Here is a 27,620-nt window from a genome sequence, read left to right on the forward strand (position 1 = left end):
ATGCTCTAAGGGATTTGTGTCCAACCGTGGATAGTGGACAGCTTGCGGCTGGATTGATGGCGTGACGTCAGCGCGCCGCTACCTCTCCCAGAGGGCAGGATTAGTCGGGAGCGGCAGAGACAGCGCTCCGGTAATCTCCCGGTAATAAATGGGGGGAGTCAGGCACGTTTGAAACTGCCGGTACCGAGTGACACCCCGAGACCCCCTGAGACTCCGGAGAAAGTCCCCACAGTTGCAGCACGATGGGTCGCTATGTGGCTCCGCAGCAATCCAACGCGCCCCGGGCAGGTAAACGCAGCAGGTAAGCTGTGGAGACGTATGGGTGAGCTTGTCTCAGGAGGATTTACACTGGCAAGGTGTTCACTGTCTGTCAGCAACTGCTGGGGTTTTATTTTTACTGCTGTAGTCTTCCGTGTGTGCATGTGCACGTGTATAGGCAGCACTGGGGGAGATTATGGGTGGTTCCTGACAACTTTGCAGTCCGTGCGAAATTAGAGTAAAATACGTCAAATGAAATTGACTGTAAAGGATTTTTTTCTCCCCCTCTTGCCTAAATGCTCTTAGCGTTCTTTTCATGAACTAACACGCTCAGGCTGCTGCGCTGGACCTGTGGATGTCAGGGATGCAGGGGAGGATCACGAACTCGGTTGTTGACCGACCTACTGCTGCCAAGGGTATTTATGAGAGATTAGAGAAGACATCATAGGTGAATGGCAGACTGGTCTATCTATCTATCTCGGGTTGCAGACTATCTCCCACTCTAAAGGCCATTGTTCAGTAGGGATTTATTTATTTATTTATTGAAATTCACTATTTAAGTTTCAAAGGTTTAAAACTGATGTCCCTCTCCCTCTCTCTATGACAGCAACTCAGAAGGGGGCCAGAATAAAAGACCACTTGTCACGTCATGACTGTAAAGCTCCTGCCTCTGGGCGTTTATGGTTTGGCTCTCACCTACTTGGCACCTGCATCAGAATAACCAGATAACACCTACTTAGAGTCACAGGCAAATTTGTGGCCACCGTGTTACTTTTACCGCTACCGGTTCTTTACTGCCAGTTCACTTTATTTTGCGGGTCAATGTGAATAAAGGTCCAATTAAGCCGGTGATGATTAGTGAGCGGCTTCCTCTCTGAGATCAGAGAGAAGGCTCAGGAGTTTTGCGCATTAAAAAAAACGAACGAAGAAGACTGCGAATGGTCCATTGAATGGAGACAAAAGAAGACAGAGACGTGTGGTTCTGCACCACTTGGGACGAACAGTGCGGTTGTGTGTGTGTGTGTGTGTGTGTGTGTGTGTGTGTGTGTGTGTGTGTGTGTGTGTGTGTGTGTGTGTGAATGGGCGGTGCGCTGACTTGGGTTGAGAGAGAGAGACAGTACCACCACCGGACACGAGAGAAAGAGAGAGAGAGAGAGAGAGAGAGAGAGAGAGAGAGATTGCGCTAGGCGAGGGACAAGAGTGTTGGTTGGAAACACACAAGGTGGATGATTCTCGTGCGTGCAGCAGCAGCAGACACACCACCGTGCGTCTTTACGCTCAGAGATCACCCAGCCCTGATCTCCTAACCTCTCCTCTTTCTTGCTTGTCTAGCAGCAGCTTCACCTGCGAAGCCACAGCGGAGGACAGCGGAGCTTCTCAGCGGACACTTTGCTGACTGAGAGACGGACGCACGGAAACCTCAGCGTACTTTAACCATGGAGGAGAGTCAGTCGGAGTAGGGTAACTTACTACAACCTACACCATCCACAAGCAGACTGTCACAAAGGACGCCAATCTTCAAGATGGCCCGATAAATTCTTAACGCCGTGCTTCGGAGATTGGATTGTCCATCTCTCAGTAGCGCAGGAGACGAGCAGAGAGGCCGTTATTTGGTTATTTCAGTCTTCAGATGGACCGTGTGCCATCCGCACTTGCTGGTAAGATGCGCTGGATCACACTGGTGCTTGCCGGCTTGACTTTCTGGGGCAAAGTTACTATTTGTAACTGTTTCGACTACGAGGAGCCAGACTATGAATATTATGAGGAAGAGAGAGCGGAGACCATTGACTACAAGGACCCCTGCAAAGCTGGTGAGTCATTTTACTTTATTTTAGCTTTTAAATTATAAAAGTAACACAAGAACTATATTTATTACTCTGGTCACGGTGATCCTGCCCTCCTACAGCTGGCTCCGAGGCGGCACGTGCGTGTGTGTATGAGGGATGACAGCGCGCTTCTGCCAATAACCGCATAACCGGTGTCGGTGTCTGTAGCGATCTCGCAGATGCATGCCACGTGCATGCCACGGTGACGGTCACGTTAAGTCTGATGCACTTTTCAATGCATGCAAACACACAAACATGCTCACATTCAGCTCAAGCATCCCCCAGAGTCCAAATATTGGTGGCGCGCATGGATCGCATACGTTTGCGCGCGTGTGCAGATGTCAAGTCAACTAATAACAGGAATAAAAATAACAGCTGGATTTACACAGGCGCGGATTCACGTTCTGTCTCTCACACACATGCGCGTGCACACGTGATAAACATTTAACATTTGTGTAGTTGTTGTGGAGTAACACCCTGATGTGGCTTAATCGCTATGAACGAATTTCTTGTGTGTAAAAAATAAAAGAAAGAAAATCTTTCATTGAATCGAAAATAAATGTGTCTGTTGTGTCAGCGAGTGGTTGCCAGTTTTTTAAAGTTTTAAAGTTTTATACATAAGAGGTGTATTTTTTTAATAGGTCTTTTATTGGCGGCGGGAAGGGGGGGGGGGTCATTTTGGATTTTATATAGTCGCTCTCTTAACCAGTCCCTCTCCTCCTAGTTATTCTCCTCTGTTAGCGCCTGGACCATAACCTTTAAATGCAGTATTTGTTGGTGACCATTTACGTATCCCCATTTTATTAAGGCTGGCTATATGGGAAATGTTTTAGACTGTTACCAGTGTAATGATGACCAGTGGCAGCACCAGATAAGATACACCAGATAGAAACTGGTATTATTACGTTTTCAGCGGTGTGAATCATCCATGTTCTTCTGCTTATCCAATTAAGGGTTACAATTTTTGTGAAAGCCTCTTCCAGCTGTCCTAGCGCTAGAAGAAGGGTACACCCTGGACATGTCACCAGCCTGTCATATGGCTGACAGAGAAACAGACAGACACACTACCTACAATCAATTAAGAATCACTAATAACCTAATATGCGGCAGACAACCCACGGAGTCACTAGGAGATGATGCAAACACACAGAAAAGGCCCAACAGGCCAGTGGATTCAACCACCAGCCACTGTGGAAATGACTGTACGCCAAAGAATAATTAGATTAAATCCTTCAATCCTCACTCTTCTTATTATCTTATACAGACAATACATCTTATGCTTCTTTTTTTACCTTCACTTGATGAAAACAAGCTTGTGCTGTTGCTCAAGTTATTAATTTTTAAAATATTGATAAGCTATAAAATTATTACTTTTTTTTCCTAGGTTTTATGTTTTTGTTCATTTGGGAACAAAAATGATTGAGAAATTGTTCTGCAAAAAGGTGTTCCTGTAAAACAGAAGAATACATGTACCTCAGGGCTGATGAGTATATGCACAGTGCCCTGAGGAGCTCCATCCTGTGTTGTGTTGGATGACCACAATTAACTGTGTGGTGGCCCTGGCCACCCTTGGCCACTACTTGGCTCCTCCCCTAATTGTCCCTGAAGTGCACAAACCATTAATAAGAAACATTTGGCACCTAGTAATTGTGTCTTAGGTAAAAGGGAAAATGCAGTTCAGTTTCATATATAGAGCAGCAATTCATAATCACAGTAGGCTCAAGGTGCTCGAGTTTGCTCCAAAATGAGAGAGAAAACGCCAACAATAGGACATATGTGTGTTGATCTTCTTGCTTTTAGGCCTAGAACAACGAATTTCATAATCTAACTTAATATCTTTTTGATATATTTTTTAAGGTTTTTCTGACCCTCTCCTCTCCTCTTTCTATAAGAGGGATGTTGGGATGGTGTAAAATAAATAAGCATCTTTTAAAATCTGGATCCTTGTTTGGGGTTACACCCTCCTGACTTTGTGTGTCTTTCTCCGTGTGTGTTTGTGTACATGCGTGTCCATGTGTGTTTTAGTGGTACTTAATGTTGTCTGCGATGACACATTGGACTGATAAGAACTCCACCCCAGAGCGCTAAGCGTCCACACGCTGACCAACACACATTCTTCCCATACCAAATACACAAACCTGACAACCGTGGACATTGGCCAGTGTGTGTGTGTGTGTCTGCATGTGTGTTTGCTCATGTGCATGTCACACTGATCTCTATGGGTGATTTTTATGTTGACTCTGCAATCCCATGTCTCTGTGGCTTTTTAGCTATGCAAAGAACTTACCGTTCATTCGTTTGTGTGTGTTTTGATGGGAGCCCGGCAGGTTAAAGGGAGTCAGTAAGTCTACGCATGTTTGTGAGACCGAGCGAGTCTTTAAGGTTAAAATAACTGAGAGAAAAAACACAGCGAATGTATTTATTTTCTGAAAATATCGATGAACATAAAGAGCCTTCTATACTCAGCTGCTGAGGTTTCTTGCAGCAAATTGCATAAACGCACACAGGCACACACACTCCTAATAATCAACACATACATTCATCTTATAAGCCTTATAATTTTACAAGTGCCATTTGTTTTCAGGCATTTCTGTTTTATTGGACATTTGACAGCTGGCACCTTTTTACATCATTTGAACATGTATAGCTCATTTATATTAAATACTGAGTCCTCAAATTTCATTCTCCTTTTACTTTCTCCTCTGATGATTTGGTTTATAATAAGAAAATGACAAAACCATCTCATCTCAGAGTCAGTGTAGGTTTTTTAAACTGTGAATGCAGCCCCACTGGTGAGGTATGAAACTGCTGTGGGTGGGGTGTGGACGACCAAGGTTAAAAAAAATGTAATTAACTTGAATGATTTGTGTAGGATCGGATAAGTGGAAGAGGATGGATAGATTTGTGCAGAGATAATAAAGTCTGGTGATGCAATGTTGATGACCTTTACTTCTCTAAAATTCAATTTGAGTCATTTTTTATTGTTAATAATTGCTGAAAGCTGTGCATGTGTGTGTAGTGGGGTCAATTACGGCTTCTGAAGGCAGAAATTTTTTTTAGAGCCACTGGTGTGGAGGGTGCTCTGGAGCTTTGGCCTGTTTTGCATGATGCTCATCAGCAGATTGAGTTTGCTTATCTTCTCATCTGGCTCAAAGTTTGCAAAGTTTTCATCATTTTATGGTGTCAGTTTATTGTTTAGATGCACAAGTCTTGGGCTAAAAAATAACACTACTGTAAATACAAACGAGTAAATGATTCTGTTTTTTGTTTTATGCCTGCATCCTCACCACCTGATGTCTGTAACTGTTCCACTTAGTACTGTGTGGGAGCATGTCATTTAATATCTACCTGCACATTCTGAAATACAAGCTTTCAATATGCTAATCCAGCCACAGATACGGACACACAAATGTTTCAGTGTGAGCCTGCAGAGCCTCTGACAGACACACACAAGTGTCTGCTGATGTGCAGCTGAATTTAAACCCACTCGCACGCACACATCTCCTGAGATTTTCTGGAGTAATCGTGTTGCAATTAATGCACTGACTTGGCAGCTATGTGCAGCTTGTAAGAAGTGGAAGCGCGACTCATTCCACGCCTGACCCCATGGCATCGGTCTGAGTGGTTGGTATTCCGCCTCCTGTTTTTGCTGGGAAAACACAAGGGGAATATTTGGCTGTCTGCTTATCTCCTCCGAGTCCCGCGCTGGTAGACAGGGGAACACACACTTCCATGCCTTTGTGAAGTGATTTCCCTACACGAACACACATGCACACACACACACGGTACACACACACATGCTAAGCTCCCTCCATTCACCCGCGCTTATCTCTTCCTGGTTGTCTGCATCCTGCTACTCAGCTGGAGATGACACACATACGCGCACGCCCACACACACAAATGCGCACACGTATGTGCCCCTACGCTCACTCAAGAGTCATTCATGCTTCCTTCCAAATCACTGTTCTCATAAAATCCTCACACACATCGAGTGAAAGCTAAACAAACCTCGGTATCTAAAGGCTGTGGGTCTTTTCTTCAGGAGGAATCAGAGACATTACTACCTTTTCTCTACTTTAAACACAATAGTCGGGCATCGTAGGAGTGTGTGTGGGCACAGTGTGTTGTTTTTTTATGGACACATCACTGAGATCAGGTGTTACAACATAAGACTTAAAAGATTTAAAAATTTTTATACAAAATTTGTTTGAGGGGTGGCACAGTGGCAAAATAGTTAAGAATTGTTGCTTGACAGCAAGAAAGTCCTAGCTTTGAATCCACCGGCTGGCACAGGCACATCTGTGTGGAATTTGCATATTCTTCCTGTGCCTGTGTGGGTTCTCTCTGGTGCTCCAACTTCCTCCCAGAGTCATGCATGTCAGATTAATCAGTGAGTCTAAAACTCTGTCACAGTTGCCAACGTCTATATTTCTGCGTTAACCACGCCACCCTGTCCAGGGTGTACTTCACCTCTTGCCCTTTGAAAGCTGAAATAGCCTCAGGCCTCCCACAATGCTAAAGTGAATAAGCAGTTCGGAGAATAGATGAATGAAATTAATGAATGAAACAAAGTTGTTTATTCTCTGCATCATGTGCACCTAAAGCAGATTGTCACTGCACATAGTCAGGTAATATGGCTAGTTACATCACAGTCTTCAATTCAACCTTTCATTGGAGGGATCACCTCATAAACCGTTTCACATTGGCTGAAGCTGATTCAGATGTGATGGTAGAATATATAAGGTACCATACTACACTGTACTTTACTGTAAAATAACTGGGATCTGTTCTATCAGTTTCTCATTTTATATGCAGATAAAAGATTCTGGCACATGGGATTTAAAGAACCATTTAAAGTGTACGCCACAGTCTGAGGCAATTGCGTTATCTTGTTCACCACAGAACAAGATGCAGGGTGTGCTTGTTTGAAAGTCTCGTGGATAGGTTTGTTTTAGTCAAGAAGAACAGCAGAAAGAGCGTCAAACAAAACAAATCCAAAATAAACAGGACACGGATTAAGTCAGACATACTGTAGCATGAAAAGGAGGAACTGTGGTGGAGGTTGCAAAGTGGCTTGCAGATGCACAGCAGGTGCTGTTATCAATTTTTGGGGAAAACAAATCTGATGTTGATATACAGGTTGATATACATTGTACATAAATATATCCATGCAAAGTGCTGCTAGGCCTTTACTGCAATCACCTTTAGGTGCTGCTGGTTTGTGGCTCTCTTTGTCATCATTTCCATAACATAGAAGCTGCTCTGTTGGGATGAGATCGGAAGACCGACTTGGCCAATCAAGAATATGGCCTTTATTTGGCTGGAGAAGCTATTGTGTTGTTTTTGCTATAAACTTTAGGTCATTATCCATTTGCACTGTAAAGCACTGTCTGATCAGTTTTGAAGCATTTGGCTAAGTCTGAGCAGAGAACATAACCCTGTACACTTCAAAATCTATCCTGCTACTTCTATCAGCAGTTGCATGATAAATAAAAAACACAAGTAGCCTGGTTACACAAACAGGAATACACGTCGACGCCATAACGTTACCTCCAACATGGTTTATACATGACGTGGCTGTTTCCCCCCTTCTCCATACTTTTGTTGTTGTTGTTTTTCTTAACAATGGGAATAATTCTATGGTTGTTCACTTTAGTTGTCATCTATAGTGTTTCAGGCTTCCTTTTTTGTAAACAATGCACTGGGCTAATTATACAGATCTTTTATCTGCTTAATTTGTCATAGAAAGGAACAGGAGTAACCTGGTTATAAAAGAGCTGTTTGTCAATCAATTTTTGATTTAATTTTGAGCCTTTGAAAATGTTGAGACTGTATAATGAAATGGCTGTAATTCCTCCTCAACAGTTAATGCAAAGCTTTTGTTGAAACCCTTGAATTAAACCTGCAAGTCTGCGCTTCAATCACATCTTTATTCTTTGATTTAAAACCCACTGTGGCATAGAGAGAAAGAAATTAGTAATGATAACCAATACAGCTGATTAGTACGAGTTTAACTCACACTTAAATTTTCTAGAAGTGTCCCAAGCGTACCTCAGATCCTGGGATTTGAACGCCTGTGCAGGTATATGTTCGCTGTGTACTGTACATGCAGCCCACCAAGTCGTGACATGAGCTGCAGCTACTGTTCATCCCTTCCCCCATTCATCAGTAGGAAGGAAACTAGAGCAACATGTGTATGTGTACATTTGGCACCGCGGCTGCCTTGCATCTTTGTGTGTTAGCGAGGGAGCAAGTGGTCTCACTCATATTATATTAAACAGGATTTTCCCGAGCAGAGTGCTCCTGCCACTGAGCTTCCGAAGTCTTCCTCAGGATTCCCGCCTCAGCACAAACTCTGCGGCCATGCCCAGGGCCGACTGTTTGTTCTGGAGCGTCATTGTTCCGGAGCAGCAGAAGCCATGAGTCAGCATCGTCTTCACATCGCCCACCTGCCATGCACCGTTCAATTATTAAATGTCTAGGTGCTTTTATGTCACCCAGCTTTCCCTGATGGTATTTATAGAAGCAAAAAAATAAAAAATAAAAAATCAGACCCATTCACACATTAATGTCTGAAGAAAAGCATCTTTCTCCTGGCAGTCAAACTTGTTTTGTTGTCTAAGTATTGTAGCAGCAAACTCCTCCCTACACTCCACCTGCTGCAGTTGCGATCTTTGATGCCTAAGCAAGCTAACGTTACAGGAAAAAAGTGATGACCATGTAGCTGAGCTAGCCTGTATTGTCACCTGTGGCTGAAGACAGATACGTTTAACCAAACCAGGTAAAGAGAAATATCTTTTTGAGTTCAGATCTCTGACAAAGATCTCTTTAGGATCCTTATGATGTCATAAATTCTGGTTTTCTCAGTCTTTAATTGCCCCCATAGATAATCAGCACTATTGAGATCAGGTGACTGTGGAGGGCAGTTCATCGTACCTCTTCTTTCCTCTTCTTTGGTCTTCTGCTGCTGTACGACTCCTTGTGGTGCTGCTTCTCCTTTGTAAAGAGTTCACCAAACGATGTCTCCATTTCCCTCTCAATATCATACTGCTTAGGGGAATTTGAGGCACAGCTGATGGACGAACAACAGCTACAAGTTGATTATTTTAAAAATTCCTCTGATGTGAGTCAATCAATTCCGCCTGAGTCTCATGTGAACGCTGCTCCACTGGAAAGATTTCATGCCTTCACTTGATTTATGCACTGTAATCTAACTGAAACTCATCATTTACGGCAACTGCACTGAAATCCAACTTCAAATGAAGTTACTCATCCGGTAATTGAAACTATGTAGTCACACCTGGGTTCAGCTATCTGCGATCTCAACAAGAACAACATTGTTCTCTGTTCTATGACTTTGTGCATTTAAAGGCCAGTTGGCTGCTCGTTCCCTGGGTGCAGACCCGGGGCACGCCGACGGGAAACCGAGCCATAATCACGTCCCGTCACAATGTCTGGCCAAACCCATGACCCGCTAGGGAGGAATCCCAGTGTCACAGTAAAGTGATTAGGGGGTTACACCAGCTCTGTGAGTGCATGCGTCATATGATATCATGTTATTCTGTCTCATACCAAACATGTCTTTGCGCGATCTCGCTGTCAATTTATAGTTCAGAGTTCTAAGTGAGCGAGGCCTTTGAAATCTTTTCATTCATTTCAGATTTAATTATACAGCAGCCAGTTCACAACACGAGTCATCTCAGGTCACAGCACATTTAAGGTCAAGACCTTAGAAAAAGAGAAAACCCCCTTTGAGCAATGAACAGTGGAGATAAGGTGGTTTTTACTCAACATATTTGTGCTCTCCTACCCTTTACCTTCCATCCATAGCATTTTACAACATGTTCTTCTTTTCCTTTTGATCTCTTGGCATAGACTACTAGCAATATTTACTGAAAAAACTAAAAATAGCTCCACTTGGACAAAAGCTCCTGTTAACTGGATTTGTTTATGATCAGTCTGGACTTCATTCCGGGTCATTTCAAATGTCCAGGTGTGTGCCTCATGGCCCTGCCATCTGTTTTCAGCTGTGTTCACGGATGAAGAAACTGTGCTTATTCTAATCTCTAGACAAACACACACGCACACTGTGGCGCAGGTAAACACAGTGATGTGTCAGTGTACAAGTGTGTAACTGGGTCTTTGTCAGTGTCTGGGACTATATTTACGTCTGTAAAAATATATAATTAGAGTTTGCGTGTTTTGTATAGAGTCAGACCTCAGTGCGACTGGTGATTTTAAAGTTTCTAATTATGGCTTCAATTCAGTGAATACTCACCAACACTGTAAGTACCCTGTGTTATTCAGGATTTTTTTCTATTGCATGTCACTCTTGTCTCTTGCCTCTGTGTCTCTCTCTTTAAAATCTACTTGCAGCAGGGTGTGGGTATGAACATTTTTGGACTTGGACTAAGCAGCTACATTTTTCACATTTTTTTTTTTACCAGTGATAGAAAAACTGCAGCATCTCTTTACATTCCAGCACCTTGGCGTAAGTGCAGTAGCTCAGCATTATTCCATCTTAAACACTCAAAGAAGAATAGAAACGGCCGTTTCAATTTCAAGTGCTACTCAAAGTCATACTTTGCTTCACAATGGACAATGGGGGCTTTGCACAGTTTGGTTTCACAGCAGTTATTTTGGGTTTCGGGATAAAAAAAATCCATAGAGACAATCCATGTAGCATCTCCAGGAATTTCAACACTTTACAATTTGTGTTTGAGTCTAATGTTCGATCAGAGTGTTGTGAACGTTATGAAGGTTGGTACGTGGGCTTGTGTCACACATAGGCTTTGACACAACCCCCCTCTGTGTACTCTGTAAAGGAAGGCCAACTTGAAAGTGCTTTAAACTGACTCCTTTGGTTGGTAAAATCAATCAAAAGCTATACAAGACTATAAGACTATTTATTTATTTATGGCCTCTGCAGATATTAACCTGGTTTCAATCACCAGTTTCAAAACTTACCGAATATGGTGGTTGGTTTTTTTTTTGCAAATTTTGTAAATTAGGAGTAAAATAGATAATAAGAAGCAAACTCACCAAGGCAGCTCACTCTCCAATATTTACCTTTAAAGGAAATATTGTATTTTGTATAAATTCATTTGGGTTTTTAAATTCAAGAAGTTTGTAGTGCAGTAAAAGTCAGATAAGGGATTACAGGTATTGATTTGTAAACGATCTGACATGAATAACTTGATCCTATTATATGATATTATACCACTATGACTAACTAGGCAGCTCATTCTCTGTCTCTTAGCAACCCTGTCTTTAAACATGCAACACACTTTGGGGTAGAAGTGTAAAAGTGAGGTCAGAGGTCAAATGTTGTAGTTGTTAAGTCCTTTTACATTGTTGTTTATACTAGTCAGACTAGTTGGAGCATCTGATTGTTGATGTGTTTTATAATGTTTGGAATGTTTTTCTGTTATATATACTGTTGGTGTTTTTATAGACTTAAAAAAGGCGTTTGATACAATTGATCATTCTATATTAATGAATAAACTAGAGAGATATGGCATAAGAGGGATAGCATACAAGTGGATGAAAAGTTACCTGGATGAAAGATATCAATATGTCGAATTCAATAATGTAAAATCTAAGCAGTTGAAGGTAACTTGTGGTGTTCCTCAGGGCTCTGTGCTGGGCCCTAAATTATTTATATTATATATAAATGACATATGTAGTGTTTCCAAACTGTTAAAATGTGTATTGTTTGCTGATGATACCACTCTATACTGCTCAGGTAAAAACTTAGAACAGCTTCTGACTACAGCGGAAAAGGAGTTAAATATATTAAAAAACTGGTTTGATGTAAATAAGTTATCATTAAATATAAAGAAAACAAAATTGATTATTTTTGGCACTAGACAAATGAAAAATGTATCTAAAATAAGGGTTAATGGAATTGAAATTGAAAGAGTGTACAAAAATAAATTTCTTGGAGTGATAATTGATGATAAGCTGAGTTGGAAGTCTCATATAAACCACGTGAAAACAAAAATGTCAAAAACCATTGCTATTCTCTATAAAACAAAGCATGTCCTGAACAAAAAATCATTATACACACTTTATTGTACTCTGTTGCTTCCATATATGACTTACTGTCTGGAGATATGGGGTAATGCATATAAAACGAACACTCTTCATATTTTCAAGTTACAAAAAAGAGCTATAAGAATTATAAACCAATCAAACTATATAGAACCAACTAACATTTTGTTTATTAATCTGAATACCCTGAAATTTTATGATTTAGTTGAATATAAAATGGCACAGATAATGTATAAAGCACAAAATAACTTGCTTTGCCCCAGTACTCAGAAGCTGTTCAAAGTCAGAGAGAGTCAATATGACTTAAGGGGAACAGATTTCTTTAAAAAAAACAAGATAAGGACAAACATAAAGCAGAGCTGTGTTTCTGTTAGAGGAGTTAACCTGTGGAATAGTTATGACAGTGATTTAAAAAGGTGTAGTTCATTTTCCTTATTTAAAAACATGTTTAAAAATAGAGTATTAGAAAAATATATAAATCAAGAATGAAAAGAGCAAAAAGGAGAAAAAAAATAACCTCTTGATTCTTTTGCTTTGATGTAGTTACTTATCTAAGGTGGAAAGTTTTTTTTTCTTTGTTTTTTTTTTTTTTTTTTGTTGGTTTGTTTGTTTGGTTTTTGCTTTGTTTTATTATTTTCTTCAAGCCCTGTGTACAGGAGCTGCATACAAAAAGATATTTTGTGAAAAGGGTTGGCGTAATAAGCAAATGCTTCAGCCAATACCTTTTGATTAGCCTTGTCTCATGCTTTCTTTCTTTATGGTAGATTTTTGTTCTGCTTTCACTGTTTTTTTTCCCCCACTGTTTTCACTGAGATTTGAATTTGAATGCTAATCAATAAAATCAAAATCAAAATGAAAAAAAAAAATGTGACATCATATTTGGATGCAAACTATAATGTGGTATTTAGAAGATATACGTGTCACATATACATGTAGATATGATTTTCTATATGCCAATATGTTTTTGATACAAACAATGTCAGTAAGAAACTTTGACTTTCAGATCAATCTGTTGATGTTGAAGGAGAGGTCAGAGGTCAACATGATATTTTAACTCTTTCTATGGTACTTTATACATATTGACAATACATACTGAACTTGTAAGATTCATAGTTTCTAAGTCATAATGTTTTTTGTCAGCTTGGTAAAAAGAATAATCATGGAGCTGATTTTAAAGATCTTGGTGTTACACTGAGCAGTGTCCAAGTCTTTCAGTCAGCTCCACTTGTCGTGCCTAACTTTAAAAGACCGAGATGGTGATGGGCAAAATGTCCAAGTTGAGGTTTCAGAATATTAGTTGACAAACCAGTGGAGCCATCTATATCCATTTTTAATCTTTGGTATCACTGTTGCCTCTTACAAGGGAACATGGAAACCTTGAATCCATATTAGGCTTTTTAATGTAATCATATTTTTTACACTTAAAAGATCATGTTAGCTTCCAGGCTCATTGATATTTCCCCTCACTTTGCCACTGGTTTGCTCGACTAGATGTTTCAGTTAAAGTCAGTTAAACAAGCCAATATTATTGGCTTCCATTTGAGTATTTATGCACAATCGCTTTAGTCTTGTGCATAAATTGATCACACAGGCTGCTTGCTCATCCGGGACTTCCTTTAAAACAGAATCATTTATAGCAGAGTTGAGTTTAAATCGAGGCTGAGCCTAAAGAAGTAAAAGAATTTGAAGCCAGACAGTGAAGTAATGCTTCAAAATATCAGGAGCACCAATGGGTAAATCAAAGTGTGATAATCCAGTCCTGACCAATGCAAAGGAATGATCTTCAGCTGCTCCCTTATTTCCCAAGAGGTTACCACTGCGGATGGATCCACATATTTGATTTGGCACAAATTTTACGCTGGCTGCCCTTCCTGATGCAACCCTCCTGTTTATCCGGCACTAGGATTACACCAGCTTGCGACCCCTGAGGCTGGGTTCATGTCTCCTCCTGGTCTAGAACTGGGAATCTTTCATGTGTAAGGCAAATGTGGTAATCACTACACAACAGAGCATACACACAGTATATATATATATTTTAAAAAATGCACAAAAAAGGTCTTTACAGTATAAACACAGATTTCCTTCTTAACAAAGCTGAGGTTTCAATAGTGAACAGATATTTGGGTGGAGCATCAATTTAATAAATCCACTTCATAAGATCTCACCTCAAAAGCATGCCATATTGTAACTCTTTGAGGCCTGCATTTTTGGTACTTTGCCTCATCATGACCTTTTCTGGCACCATCAGTGTTGAACTGCAGCACCTGCTGTTGGTCGCAAAGGGTTAAAGTAGATAAAGCAGCTTGCACAATGATTAGTTTTGGAGAAAATCCTCAAACGGGGCCGAGATAATCTCTTTTTTAATATAACGGCACGTTTGCAGCCACATTTATATACAGCATAATAATATCACATGAGTGAACGGGCTCATATACATGCACGTTCACACACATGGATGCCCACATCTTAGCCCACCTACACTGTGACCTTATATTTGCTTAATGAGGAGCTTAGTGAGGTGTGTGTGTGTGCAGTCATTGTGTATGTGTGTTTGTGTTAGATACACCCCAGTGAGTACAGCATGAGTGCAGAATGCAGTAGTGCATAACTGTATACTGTACTGTAGTGCAGTCAAAATGTACAGAAAAACACCTGCTACATTTATCACAAATAACATTTAAGCAAACAAATTTGTTTTAAAAAAATCAGTTAATCTAGCTGCATTTTCACCATCTTAGTTTGACAATGTCTTATGTGACAGATTAAATATCTTGAGAACTAAGTAGTTTACTTTCTTCCCTTGAAAGCTGCTGGCGTCTCCTTTAAACGAGGGCTGTGATGTGATCAAAACCCTTTTTAAAAGCTTTAATGAAGCCTCGAGTCTCTTTGTCTTTTTGGAAACTTTGCACAATAAATCCATACCGACAGATGCGGTAATGAAGGTGTTCTCTGGTCACATATGCAATTTTCAATGCCTGAAATGCCGCTGTTGTTGTTAGCGTAGCTCTTAGCAATCCCATAATGCCTTGTTTGGTTGGAACATGGCCATCAGTGGCTGTGTTACAAACCTGCCAAGTAATTAAAAGGACTAACTGGACATCTGAGTTGCAACTCATTGCATGGAATAACAGCAGATTGACCTCATTCTCTATAGACCTGCACTTTCAGGGTAGTGAAAGCATAATGAATAAATCAGCATAGATGCAATGAATAATATGTACAATCTCCTTTACAGATATCTATAACATTGTAAGCTGTGTGCTCAGGGTGTGTTGAGCATTCATAGATATACATACTTATCATTCAGGCTATTTTTTAACTAAAACCTGGTTGTTCTGAAAACAGATGGTACGTTACAAAGCTGAAGCCAGACAAACATTACTACACAGGAAATAATCACTTCGATCGAACTGCTTTGAATTCTTGTTTAACTTCAGCAGTTATAGTTATGGGCTCGTTCTCCACCTCTTTGCACTCGCATTTTGAGCGTAGTTTGTTTTGCAAAAAAGAGACAAATCATACATCAATCAACATTAAATATGCATTTCACTGATAGCATTAGGATTAGTATTATCATTCCAGTTTGAATGCTGTTATCACAAACTCTACTGGGAAAGATAATGCATTGAAACATATCTGTGGCAGCACTCAAATGAACATGGCAACGACTGCTTCACTGAGTGTTTAAGAGAAACCCAAGCAAAAACAAAAATCTTTTTCATCTAGTGATCACAAAAAAATCATAAACAACCATAAAAGTTCAGGCAGGGAAATATAATACATGACTAAAATAGGGCAGCCATTAGTTTTTATTTAAATCCTAATTGAATTGCATTGTGTTATCATTGTATTAAAAGCTTATGTTTGATTGCTCTTTTGCATCAGTGTGTGCGTGCTTTGTTCAGATGACAATGAGTGACGCTCGCATCTGTTGGACATTCGCTGTCAGGCTGCAGAATTACTTGCAGAAAGCTGACTTCAGCTGTGTCTGCTTGAGAACTTGATCAATAAGACACAAAGCAGTCTCGCTGCTAGCTGGCAACATGGTGGGCTGGTGGGGTGAATACGTGTGAGTAGTGATGCCTCTACCTCTCAGACTGTGTTTGGTGCATTACTGTTGTGTGTGTGTGTGTCCCTGTGTGCTACTGTGTGTGTTTGCTGCAGTGCCCCTGCTGAAGGGCGAACAGTAAGGCCCTGGTCAGCATGATGTAGACCTCCTGGGACGTCCTGGGGTTTTTGGATCAATACCTTTCCTCCTGCATCTCCCTGCATCACTGTTCTCATCCCTCCTCACCCCGTGGCTTGACTTTGGGCTATTTATGGTATCTCTATGGATTAACAAGACCCTAACGATCAATGGGCCAAACTTACTATCACTGTACTCCCCCTCCACTTCTCACTTTGTATCTCTGCTTGTGTCAGCTCCTTTTCTCTGGAAAACTTTTAGTCCTTATATTTTTCCCTTGTTGTCCTGAAATGTTCAGAGCCAAGAGAAGTGTAATCTCAGGACACTGTCACATTCACGCTGCCCCACAAATAGGAGCAAAAATGAAGGGAAAGTCTTTTTCCAATGCACATGCAAGGTGATGCAGACTGTGTTTGTACGAGGATTGTCACATTGTCCTTTTGCTGTTGAAGTAGCAGATTTAAGTCGATTGTTTGTTCAGTTTTTTTGTTTTTTCACTCTTCTGTGGCTCACTATGAACGCAGAGAACATGCTAGAGGAAAACTTTGTCACCCACAGCAATTTAGCGTCAGAAATAACAATTCTAATAGGACTATCCAGACCACATCTTTAAAAACGTGCTGGTGTAATTGTGCTGTTTTTGCGACTTTATGTGTCAAAGTCGCACCCACATCAGCCTTTTCACATAGTATTAAACCTCTTTTTATATATGTTTTTAAATGGTTTTCCTTTCAACCAGGGATTAATCCAATCCAGACTCTCGTTATAAAATGCCCAGGGAAAAAATATATTTAAAGGGATAGCAGATTCTGTTTTGCATTCGCTCTTGCATAAATAACAGAGCTGCAAATACTCGAAAAATGACAGCGAGAAGTTTGATTAGTACCATTCATGACAAATGAAGAATGGATTTTCCTAAACAAATCTCTTTCCAAGCTGAACTGTGCACAAGCTGTGTGACGTACTACCCTCATTAAAATACCAAAAACTGGTTGGTCATCTCTGTGGAGCTCAGCACGAACCCAGTAGCAACCACCACCTGTAGCTCAAAGTTAGAGTCAGACTTAGTGAATCATGAAAGATTAATTAAAGAAAGACTGAAAATAATTAATTTTTCAGACTTTCAGAAGTCTGATGCTTTTTGTTGCTGTAGACTACTTTGGACTATTGTGCGAACAAAGCCAGCTGCTGGTCATTTGCGGTGATCGTTGCTCTCTCTCGATTGTACAATGTGCATTTGGTAAATTATGTAATAAAAGCAGGGATTACCATGATGTTTAATAAATGCATATCTTCGCACATCTACTTCTTTTACTGTTTCAAGCTACCTCCACAGTTTATACTAAGGCAGCCTGATCAAATGCTGGCTCTTTCTGGTTTTAAAGGTGATTTTTTACATAATATATAAAAATAAACACATTGCTTCACATCCAGCTCTAATTTAGATTGCTATCCTTCCAATCTAAGCAAAATATAAAACACCACTGAGCCAAACACACTCCCAGACTGCATCTGATGTTGTTATTCATAAATCTATGGACGCCGTGGTTTGCTCTTCTCTGTAACAATAGTGCCGAGTTGAGCACAATGGCACCCTGACCCCCTTTCCTTTAGCGGCAATCCCGATTAGCTAAATGACAATCTTCTCCCGTGCCATTGTTAGTGTATTAGTGTCTTGAATCCCTGTGGAGGCCAATAACTCAGCTCAGCTAATCACTCAGAGATGACTATCGTTCAGTTGTCCATTGTTACAAGCTAGCGGGGTAATTGTGTTTACGTGTGTGTCTATGTGTATGTGTGTGTGTTGGACTGAGGTGATGAAGAGACTGAGGAGGGAAGGTCTATTACAGTACGTGCAGTGCAGCTGTTTTTGCCACCGTGTAGCTTCTCAAAGGTATCAAGGTATCACTGCAGCTCGCCTGTAGACCTGACATTTGAAAAATCGAAGCAGCGTGCTCCCTGACAGTGATGTTGGACCAAAAGTTCTGTTTAAGTTTTTGATTTGTCCTTTTCATGTACAAACATAGATAAATGATGATTTTTTTAAGCATGCACATTTTTATCTGTTTTCAGGGTCACCCTGAAATGATTACACTTCATGTTTTCTCATTAATATATCAAAAAATGAAGCAAAAACAGCTTTTTGGACTGCTTTTTAATGTCAGCATCATCAACATCAACATACAACATCAACATCATCAACATCAACACCGGCGCTATAAGATGGCGCCGGTGAGGTCGGCTGCCGTCACGACTGCTCCGACCACTTTTTCTTTGTCTTTGTTTTTTAAGTTAGTTTTCAGCGTTTCTAAATCGGCAAAATCATCACCATTGGGTACATTAGGTATGACAGTGACACTCTTGTTTCTATTGGTATACAATGTACTCACAATTCGAAGTTTTTAACTCCGGATCCGAGCTGGCCGAGTGAGATCTCGAGGGAGAACAAAGGGAAGCGGCGGCGGCCTAGAGGGAAGCGAGCCGGCGTCAGGAACAGGCTGAGAGCTCGTGCACACCGCACACCTCTGCCTAGCATCCTGCTCGCCAACGTCCAGTCACTGGAGAACAAGCTTGACGACCTCAGGGCCAGGATAAAGTTCCAGAGAGACATTCGGGACTGCAATCTCCTCTGCTTCACCGAGACATGGCTGAACCCAGCGGTGCCGGACCACGCCATCCAGCCGGCCGAGTTCTTCTCGGTTCACCGCATGGACAGGACACGGGACTCGGGGAAGTCAAGGGGAGGCGGCGTGTGTTTAATGGTGAACAACAACTGGTGCAACAGTGCGAACGTTGTTCCTCTCACACGCTCCTGCACACCAAATCTGGAACTACTGTCCATCATGTGTCGTCCTTTTTATCTACCTCGGGAATTTACATCGGTCATTGTAAGTGCCGTTTATATTCCACCACAAGCGGACACGGTCACCGCCTTATGCGAGCTGCATGAGGCACTCACACAGCACCAGACACAACACCGGGACGCTGCGCTTATTGTGACGGGGGACTTTAATAGCGCCAACCTCAAACACGCAGCGCCGAACTTTTATCAACACATCACCTGCCCCACCAGGGGTGAAAGGACACTGGACCACTGCTACACTACGGTCAAGGACGGCTACAAGGCACAATCCCGCCCCCCGTTTGGCAAATCTGATCACGCCGCCATCTTCCTCATGCCAAAATACAAACAAAGGCTGAAACAGGAAGTTCCGGTTCAGAGGAAGGTCGCGCGCTGGACGGATCAATCGGTGGCCGCGTTACAGGACGCACTCGATGACGCAGACTGGGGCATGTTCAGAAACAGCTCCGACGATGACGTCAACGTGTTTACGGAAGCGGTTGTGGGATTCATCGGGAAACTAGCGGATGATACCGTGGAGACAAAGACTATCACAACGTTTCCCAACCAGAAGCCGTGGGTGGATAAAACCATCCGCGACGCTCTGAGATCCCGCACCGCTGCCTACAACACGGGACTCATGACGGGGGACATGGACCCGTACAAAGCCGCGTCATATAACGTGCGGAGGGCGGTGAAAGAGGCGAAGCAGCGCTACGGGAGGAAACTAGAGTCACAACTCCAACAGAGTGACTCTAGGAGCCTGTGGCGGGGACTAAGGACAATAACGGACTATAAAGCACCAACAACCGGTATGACGAACGCGGCCGTGACTCTGGCAGACGAGCTGAACACTTTCTATGCTCGCTTCGAGGCTGCAGCTAAGGTCTCCAACAATGCTAGTGTTAGCACCGGAAACGTGCTCGTCATCTCCGAGCATGAAGTAAGGAGAGCCTTCAAGAGAGTGAACACCAGGAAAGCAGCAGGACCAGACGGCATCCCAGGTCGTATCCTAAGAGACTGCGCATACCAGCTAGCTCCTGTGTTCACTGAGATATTCAACATCTCTTTATCTCAGTCGGTGATCCCCACATGCTTCAAAGAGTCCATCATTGTTCCTGTCCCGAAGAAACCCCACCCTGCTTCTCTCAATGACTATCGCCCTGTAGCCCTCACCTCAGTAGTGATGAAGTGCTTTGAACGCCTGGTCAGAGACTTCATCATTTCTTCACTACCAGACACACTGGACCCACTACAGTTTGCTTACCGTCCAAATCGTTCCACAGACGATGCCATCTCTCATCTCCTCCACACATCGCTCACTCACTTGGACACTAGAAGGGGGAATTATGTTAAAATGCTCTTCATAGACTACAGCTCTGCATTTAACACCATAATTCCCTCCACACTCACCACCAAGCTGGAGCATCTGGGACTCAGCTCATCTATGTGTCAGTGGATCTCCAACTTCCTAACTGGCAGACCACAGGCAGTAAGGATGGGCGGACATGTCTCAGCCTCCACCACTCTCAGCACTGGAGCCCCCCAGGGGTGTGTTCTGAGCCCCCTGCTGTACTCTTTGTACACATATGACTGTGTGGCCACTACCAGCTCCACCACCATCATCAAGTTTGCTGACGACACCGTCGTGGTGGGCCTGATCTCTGATAACAACGAGACGGCCTACCTGAAGGAGATTAGGAATCTGGAGAACTGGTGCCAGAGGAACAACCTCCTTCTAAACGTCAGTAAGACAAAGGAGCTGATAGTGGACTTCAGCACTAAGCAGGAGAGGAACTACCAGACCCCCGTCATCAACGAGTGCCCAGTGGAGAGAGTGGACAGCTTCAAATACCTCGGAGTTCACATCACGCAGGACCTGTCATGGTCCTGTCACATCAACACCGTGGTGAAAAAGGCCCGACAGCGTCTCTACCACCTCAGACGCTTGAGAGACTTCCAACTGCCCTCCAAGGTGCTCAGGAACTTTTACTCGTGCACCATAGAGAGCATCCTGGCGGGAAACATCTTAACCTGGTTCGGGAACAGCACCATGCAGGACAGACGAGCTCTACAGAGGGTTGTGCGGTCAGCTGAGCGCACCATCCGCTCCGAGCTCCCTGACCTGCACTCAATCTACAGCAGGCGGTGCTGGACCAAGGCCAGGAAGATCGTGAAGGACCTCAGCCATCCCAACAACAGACTGTTCTCTCTGTTGAGGTCAGGAAAGCGATTCCGCTCCCTGAAGACCAACACAGAGAGACTGAGGAGGAGCTTCTTCCCGCAGGCGATACGGTCTCTCAATCACACCACCACACAGTACTGACCCACACATATGGTTCTTACACACACACTGGACTTTCTGGACTTTGTTTTTGCACAACACTGGTCACTATATTCTTCATTTCCGGTTAATACTTGTACAGCTGCTGTTATTGTGTATATATTTATTTATATTTAGATTTCTTCATACATTCTTATATAGTTCTATATTGTGTATTGTGTATTTTGTTGTACAGTTATTTTATTTTCAACTTTAATTTATATATTTATCTTTATCTTATTCTTCCCAGTTAAATTTACCCTTCATTCTAATTTGTGTTGTACAGTTATTTCATTTTTAACCTTAATTTATATTTTATTCCTTCCTAGTTAAATTTACCCTTTTTAATTTTTCATATTTATTTCCTATCTTATTCATAGCCTTTTCCTTTTTTGTTTTCTTTAGGTCACGAGCAGTTGTCCAAGCATTTCACTACATATCGTACTGTGTATGACTGTGTACGTGACAAATAAAATTTGAATTTGAATTTGAATTTTGAATTTGAACATCAATCTGTTCTTCTCAGCAGGATGGTTGAAAGGAGAATGGATGGGGAGTGAAGGTGCACAGCCACATTCAGGTCCTTTTTTCAGAAATCCTGCATTTTATTCGTGGAGCTTTTAGAGATTTAGGAGTTTTTCTTGTGTTTTCTTGGCTAATATGTTGTGGTTGTCTTTTGTTGAAATGTAAACACCAAAATGAAGCGCTTGAAGCTTGAAGTTCCTAAGGAAGCAAAGACTGGAGCCGCTCCTTTTTTGCATTTAGAGGAACCCACTGAAGTGGTCTGAGCATCCGATCGGATGTTTCCACTTTCATTAAAAGTAACTGGTAGAAGATCACGAGGTAGCCCCAGAACAGGCTTGATAGATTATATCTCATTTGTCCAGGAAAAAGAGAGGATGTCAGTGGTGCAAGGGCAGGAGTAGAGAGAGTAAACAGCAGAGCAGTGAGTGTCCTGATTTCAGGCCACTGTAACAGCCACTGTTACCAGTGTTGAGGTTACTTAATTACTCCCTGGAGAAAGTAATTCATTACACTACTTGTTACATTACTTATACATTACTTCATAAGACAACCTGAAATGCATATAAACCATAGCCTCACATGCTAACACACCAATCTCTCAATGAGGACACACACTTTTTTTTTTACAGTGTTTAAATTTGAACATGAAGCGAAGTTTGAAACCAGAGCAAAGAGACTTCAAAGTAATTGCCACAGTGATTATACTGTAGAAACATGTACAGGTGTAAAGGAGGCTTTAAGCCTGACTGCCCTTCATTGTCTTTGTTACCTGTTCAAATTCAGACTCTGGCTGCTTGGCTGGGGTCAGCATGCACTCAACTTTAAGGCCATTCTTGATTCTTGACTAGTTTGTGTTAACGTGCTGTCTGTGCAGCTGCTTGTGGAGAGCTGATGTTATATTTGCAAGAAAAAGACACCTTTCATATGATTTTCTTTCCATTTGCCCGGCATGCAACTGAAGAACCTTTGTAATGAAAGTGATTATGTAATTGTAACTGTAATGTGATTACTGAATTTAGTGCAGCAATGTGTTACATTATTGTGTTACTGAAAAATGTAATGTGACACGATTAGACACGATTAACATGTTTACACCCAACACTGAAGATAGCTGTGTGTGTGTGTGTGTGTGTGTGTGTGTGTGTGTGTGTGTGTGTGTGTGTGTGTGTGTGTGTGTGTGTGTGTCTGTGTGTCTGTGTAGCAATACACAGCTGCTTTGATCTCTGAGTTTATATCAGATACAGATTTCTGTATATTAGAGCAGAGGATCTGGCAATTGATTGTATAGCTGTGCAGGAAGTTAGACAGTTGATTGCCAGAAGGTTAAATTAAGTCATCACCTCAAAAGTAATAGATGTCACTGAGTAATTTCCTGGTATGTGTGACATCTACCTTAGCAGCTGCCCAGACTGTAACAAAAGGATATTTGTATTTCCCTAATCCGAGAAACCACGACCACTGAACTGGAGGTTGTAATAGGTCAAATACTTTGAACATGAATCAGACTTCAGAACAAATAAATCCCTGCTGTAACAACCTTGAAATGTAAGTTCTTTCTGTTCCCATGTGTTAAATAAAAGTAGAACGAAACAAACATTTCCATTTCCACTCTCACAAACTGTTGTACATGTGGTGTTTGAAACACAATATTCCGTTTAACTTGTGATTAACTTTTATTTTTCATTATCCATTGTTTTTTTAGGGGTTTTTTATGCAGCCATATATGATAAATGCCACTACTTTGAGTAGTGGCATTTATATGATAAATGCCACTACTTTGAGTAGTGGCATTTATCATATATGGCTGCACATTACAAAGACATTATATATTATGTAACATGTACAAATTAAGGTTCAAGAATTTATAAACTACAGTGCTTCTGGAAAAACACCTCATACATATGAACCAGTCTCTGAGAAAATTATCTCACTGCTCACCACATTTATTACCTGCAGAAACATTTTTTCTTGTGAGTTTATGGGCTCAGTTACAAGTTTAGCATCTTTTTTAAATACAAAAGGAATTCATAAATCATGATTGCAATAGTCTCACGTTGACCTGGTCGCGCAGGTGGCTGCTTGTACTTCATCTTGGTTAAATGGTAAATGGCCTGCATTTGTATAGCACTTTTATAGTCCATAGGACCCCAAAGCGCTTCACACTACATTCAGTCATTCACACACACATTCACTCACTGGCGATAGCAAGCTACAATGTAGCCACAGCTGCCCTGGGGCGCACTGACAGGGGCAAGGCTGCTGGACACAGGCGCCACCGGGCCCTCTGACCACCACCAGTAGGCAAACACGGGGTTAGTATCTTGCCCAAGGATATTTGGCATGCAGCCAGGGATTGAACCACTGACCTTCTGATTAGTGGCTGACCTGCTCTGCCACCTGAGCTACAGCCACCCTGGAGGTTCCTTACTGTCAAAAGGGAGTTCTTCCTCCCCACTGTTGCTCAGTGCTGCTCATAAAGGATCATCTGTTTCCTGGGTTCCTCTCACCAATATTGCCCTTACCTTCCGGTATAAACCACTTTAATGCAACTAGGGTTATGGTTTGTTGCTATATAGATATGACTGAAGTAAACTGAATTACAGCAGTGTAGATTGGTAGATTGGTAGGTTGGTAAATGGCCTGCATTTGTATGGCGCTTTACACAGTCCCTAAGGACCCCAAAGCGCTTCACACTACATTCAGTCATTCACCCATTCACACACAGGCGATGGCAAGCTACATTGTAGCCACAGCTGCCCTGGGGTGCACTGACAGAGGCAAGGCTGCCGGACACTGGCGCCACCGGGCCCTCTGACCACCACCAGTAGGCAAACACGGGGTTAGTATCTTGCCCAAGGATATTTGGTATGCCGCCAGGAGGCAGCCTGGGATCGAACCACCGACCTTCAGATTAGTGGCTGACCTGCTCTGCCACCTGAGCTACAGCCACCCTAAGTTACTACTGTCTATGTGTGCAGTGTCCCTCAGCCTCTCACTTGCGACGTGGTCACCGTCTCTCAAGTTGAGCCATCAAAACTGAAGTTCACAAACTTCAGAAACATTGTTTTGTTCTTAGTTAGATTGCTGTGCTGTTAAATTAGCCGGTACAACATCACACTCTTTGGCTCCTGTTGGTCTCAAACTGAAAAACACATTTGTTACACTTCAGCACATTGTGATTCTGGTCATGGTTTAGCTTTGGGTCTTTGTGTTTGAACTTTACAAGCATGCACTAAGATGGTCAACAGAAATGCAAGCATTTTCACTTTTTGATTAGATGATTAGATGAAACTTTATTAATCCCTCGGGTGGGTTCCTCCGGGAAATTCAGTTTCCAGTAGCAAAGCACCGAAAGAAGTTGCATGTTACAGATACATTAAGGGGAATGACAGTAAGGATATAAGCATAAATACACCACATATACACATATACACATATATAGATACAGAATATACAATATGGATAAATAGGATTGCTCATTTGAGTGAGTATATTGCACAGTGATTATTGCACAGTCAAATATAAGAAAGAGACAAAAAACAAAAAACAAATATTGCAAATATTGCAAATATTGCAAATATTGCACCGTGTAGAAAAGCCCCTACAACTCAGTTGTTCCCGCCCTCCCTTGTCCCCCTGTTTCTCCTCCCTCTCCCCTCCAGTGAGGAGTTAAACAGTCTGATGGCGTGTGGGATAAAGGAGTTTTTAAGGAGTTTTTATAACAGTATTAGGATTTGATAATAACTGGAAAATGTTCTCTTACTTCCAGCTGTATTTTGGGGTGACATCGCATTAGATGAGGAAGACCTGCGCATGTTCCAGATTGACAGGACGATAGACCTGACACAACACACACACATGCACACACACTCTCGACAGGGGCACACGTCTGGTAAGTGGACTCACTCTAACTGTGACTGTCTTGTGTTTTCTTTGAAACTCTGTCATTACCCATCAGTTGCAGAGTAGAGTAGCTTGAAAAGGAAGGAAGTAAACAGGAGGTCACCTGAGGACAACAGGATCTGTCATTGTCTAATTTTTCTTTTCTTTTTTTTTGTTTGCCAGGTGGAATCGAGGAACATGAAACTCTGAAGAAGAGAGGGTCTTTATACCTTCTGCTAGAAAGAATACGTAGGTTTGGTTTTGGTAAGCAAACTAAAATTCATCCCATGCTGTTTTTCAAACTTCATGAAACCTGCTGAGTCTGCATGGTGGAGCTTAGGGACTTTATTTAACTTACTTTGTTAGTCATTAATGTTTATGGAACTGAATGACCTAGACAGCCTATTGGTTTTCTTTGCAAGCAAAATTTCTTTTCCCCTTGCAACTGCAACCAAGAAAAAAACAATAAAGACACAGTAAAGCATTTAAGATACATAAATTAGGCTACAGTCCCAGTGAGATAAACTTTTTTTCTTTCAATTCAATAGGAATCGTGGTGATATGCTGTGTCATGTGAAAGAATTTCCACAGGACATTATACAGTCCTGCAAACAACTAAGCACACCCCATGATTCCTTAGCTAGGAGAACCACCGTTAGCAGCAATAATTTGGAGTAATCATTATCTGTATGACTTTATCAGTCCTTCGCATTGTTGGGGAGGAATTTTGGCCCACTCTTCATAACAACGTCTCTTTCACTTCTTTGAGGTTCGTGGGCATTTTGCTTATGCAAGCTCTCTTAAGGTCCCGCCATAGCATTTCAATCGGGTTGAGGTCTGGACTTTGACAGCATCATTACAACGCCTTGATTCTTTTCTTTTTCAGTCATTCTTTTGTAGATTTCATGTGGTGCATGAGATCATTATCCTATTGCATGACCTAATTTGGGTCGAGCTTTAGCTGTCAAACAGATGGCCTCACATTTGACTCTAGAATACTTTTGTATACTGGAGTTCGTGGTCTACTAAGTGACTGCAAGGTGTCCAGGCTGTGTGGCTGCAAAACAAGCCCAAATCATCACTGCTCCATCACAGTGGTGACAGCTGCTGTGAGGTGTTTTTTGGTGATATGCTGTATTTGGTTTTCTCCAAATGTGGTGCTGTGCATTATGGGTAACCATCTTCATTTTAATTTCATCTGTGTAAAAGACATTGTTCTATAAGTTTTGGGGTTTCTCCTGGAGAGCCTTCTAAACAAGCCATACTTGTTCTCTTTCTAAGTGTAACTGTCATGAACTTTAACGTTTAACACTTTGGGGCCTGTAGAGTCTCAGATGTAGCTCTTAGGTTTTTTGCAGTCCAAGCGTTGTGGGGTCATCCAGGTTGTGGCACTTCGTTAGTACACAGCTGAATGCTCCAGACTGCCGAAAGTTCTGGTTTTATGGAGGTGCTCACACTTTCTCATGATCAGTTACTTGAGTGCATTTAATTAGCAGCACCTGGCTGCTATTTCAACCCTTAATTCCAATAGAAGCAGTAAGGCTGTACTACGTTTTTCACCCTCTGCTTCTGCAGTTTAGTTTTGCTTTGTGACACAGTGAAATATGTCATGTTTCACAGATTGCTGTGAAAGCTCTCTTTTTCACATGGCTGTAACTACACCATAAACTTTTATGAGGGCCCACTCATGAAAACCAAAGTCATACCACAAATCAGTGACAAGCT

General features: G+C 41.8%; 1 protein-coding gene across 1 annotated transcript in view; it reads left to right on the forward strand.

Annotated features, from left to right (window-relative positions):
* Positions 1-1,921: 1,921 nt before the first annotated feature.
* tll1 (tolloid-like 1) overlaps positions 1,922-27,620 on the forward strand; it is a 60,258-nt gene continuing 34,559 nt past the window's right edge. Inside the window, exons 1-3 of the mRNA XM_085460766.1 lie at positions 1,922-2,069; positions 25,783-25,905; positions 26,079-26,159. Coding sequence (XP_085316892.1) covers positions 1,922-2,069; positions 25,783-25,905; positions 26,079-26,159 — 352 coding nt within the window. The remainder of the gene's footprint in view (positions 2,070-25,782; positions 25,906-26,078; positions 26,160-27,620) is intronic.

This window comes from Copadichromis virginalis, linkage group LG6, assembly GCF_057382275.1.
Source record: "Copadichromis virginalis isolate Kocher_CV1m ecotype Utaka linkage group LG6, C_Virginalis_male_GT1.1, whole genome shotgun sequence".
Classification (NCBI taxonomy): Eukaryota; Metazoa; Chordata; class Actinopteri; order Cichliformes; family Cichlidae; genus Copadichromis; species Copadichromis virginalis.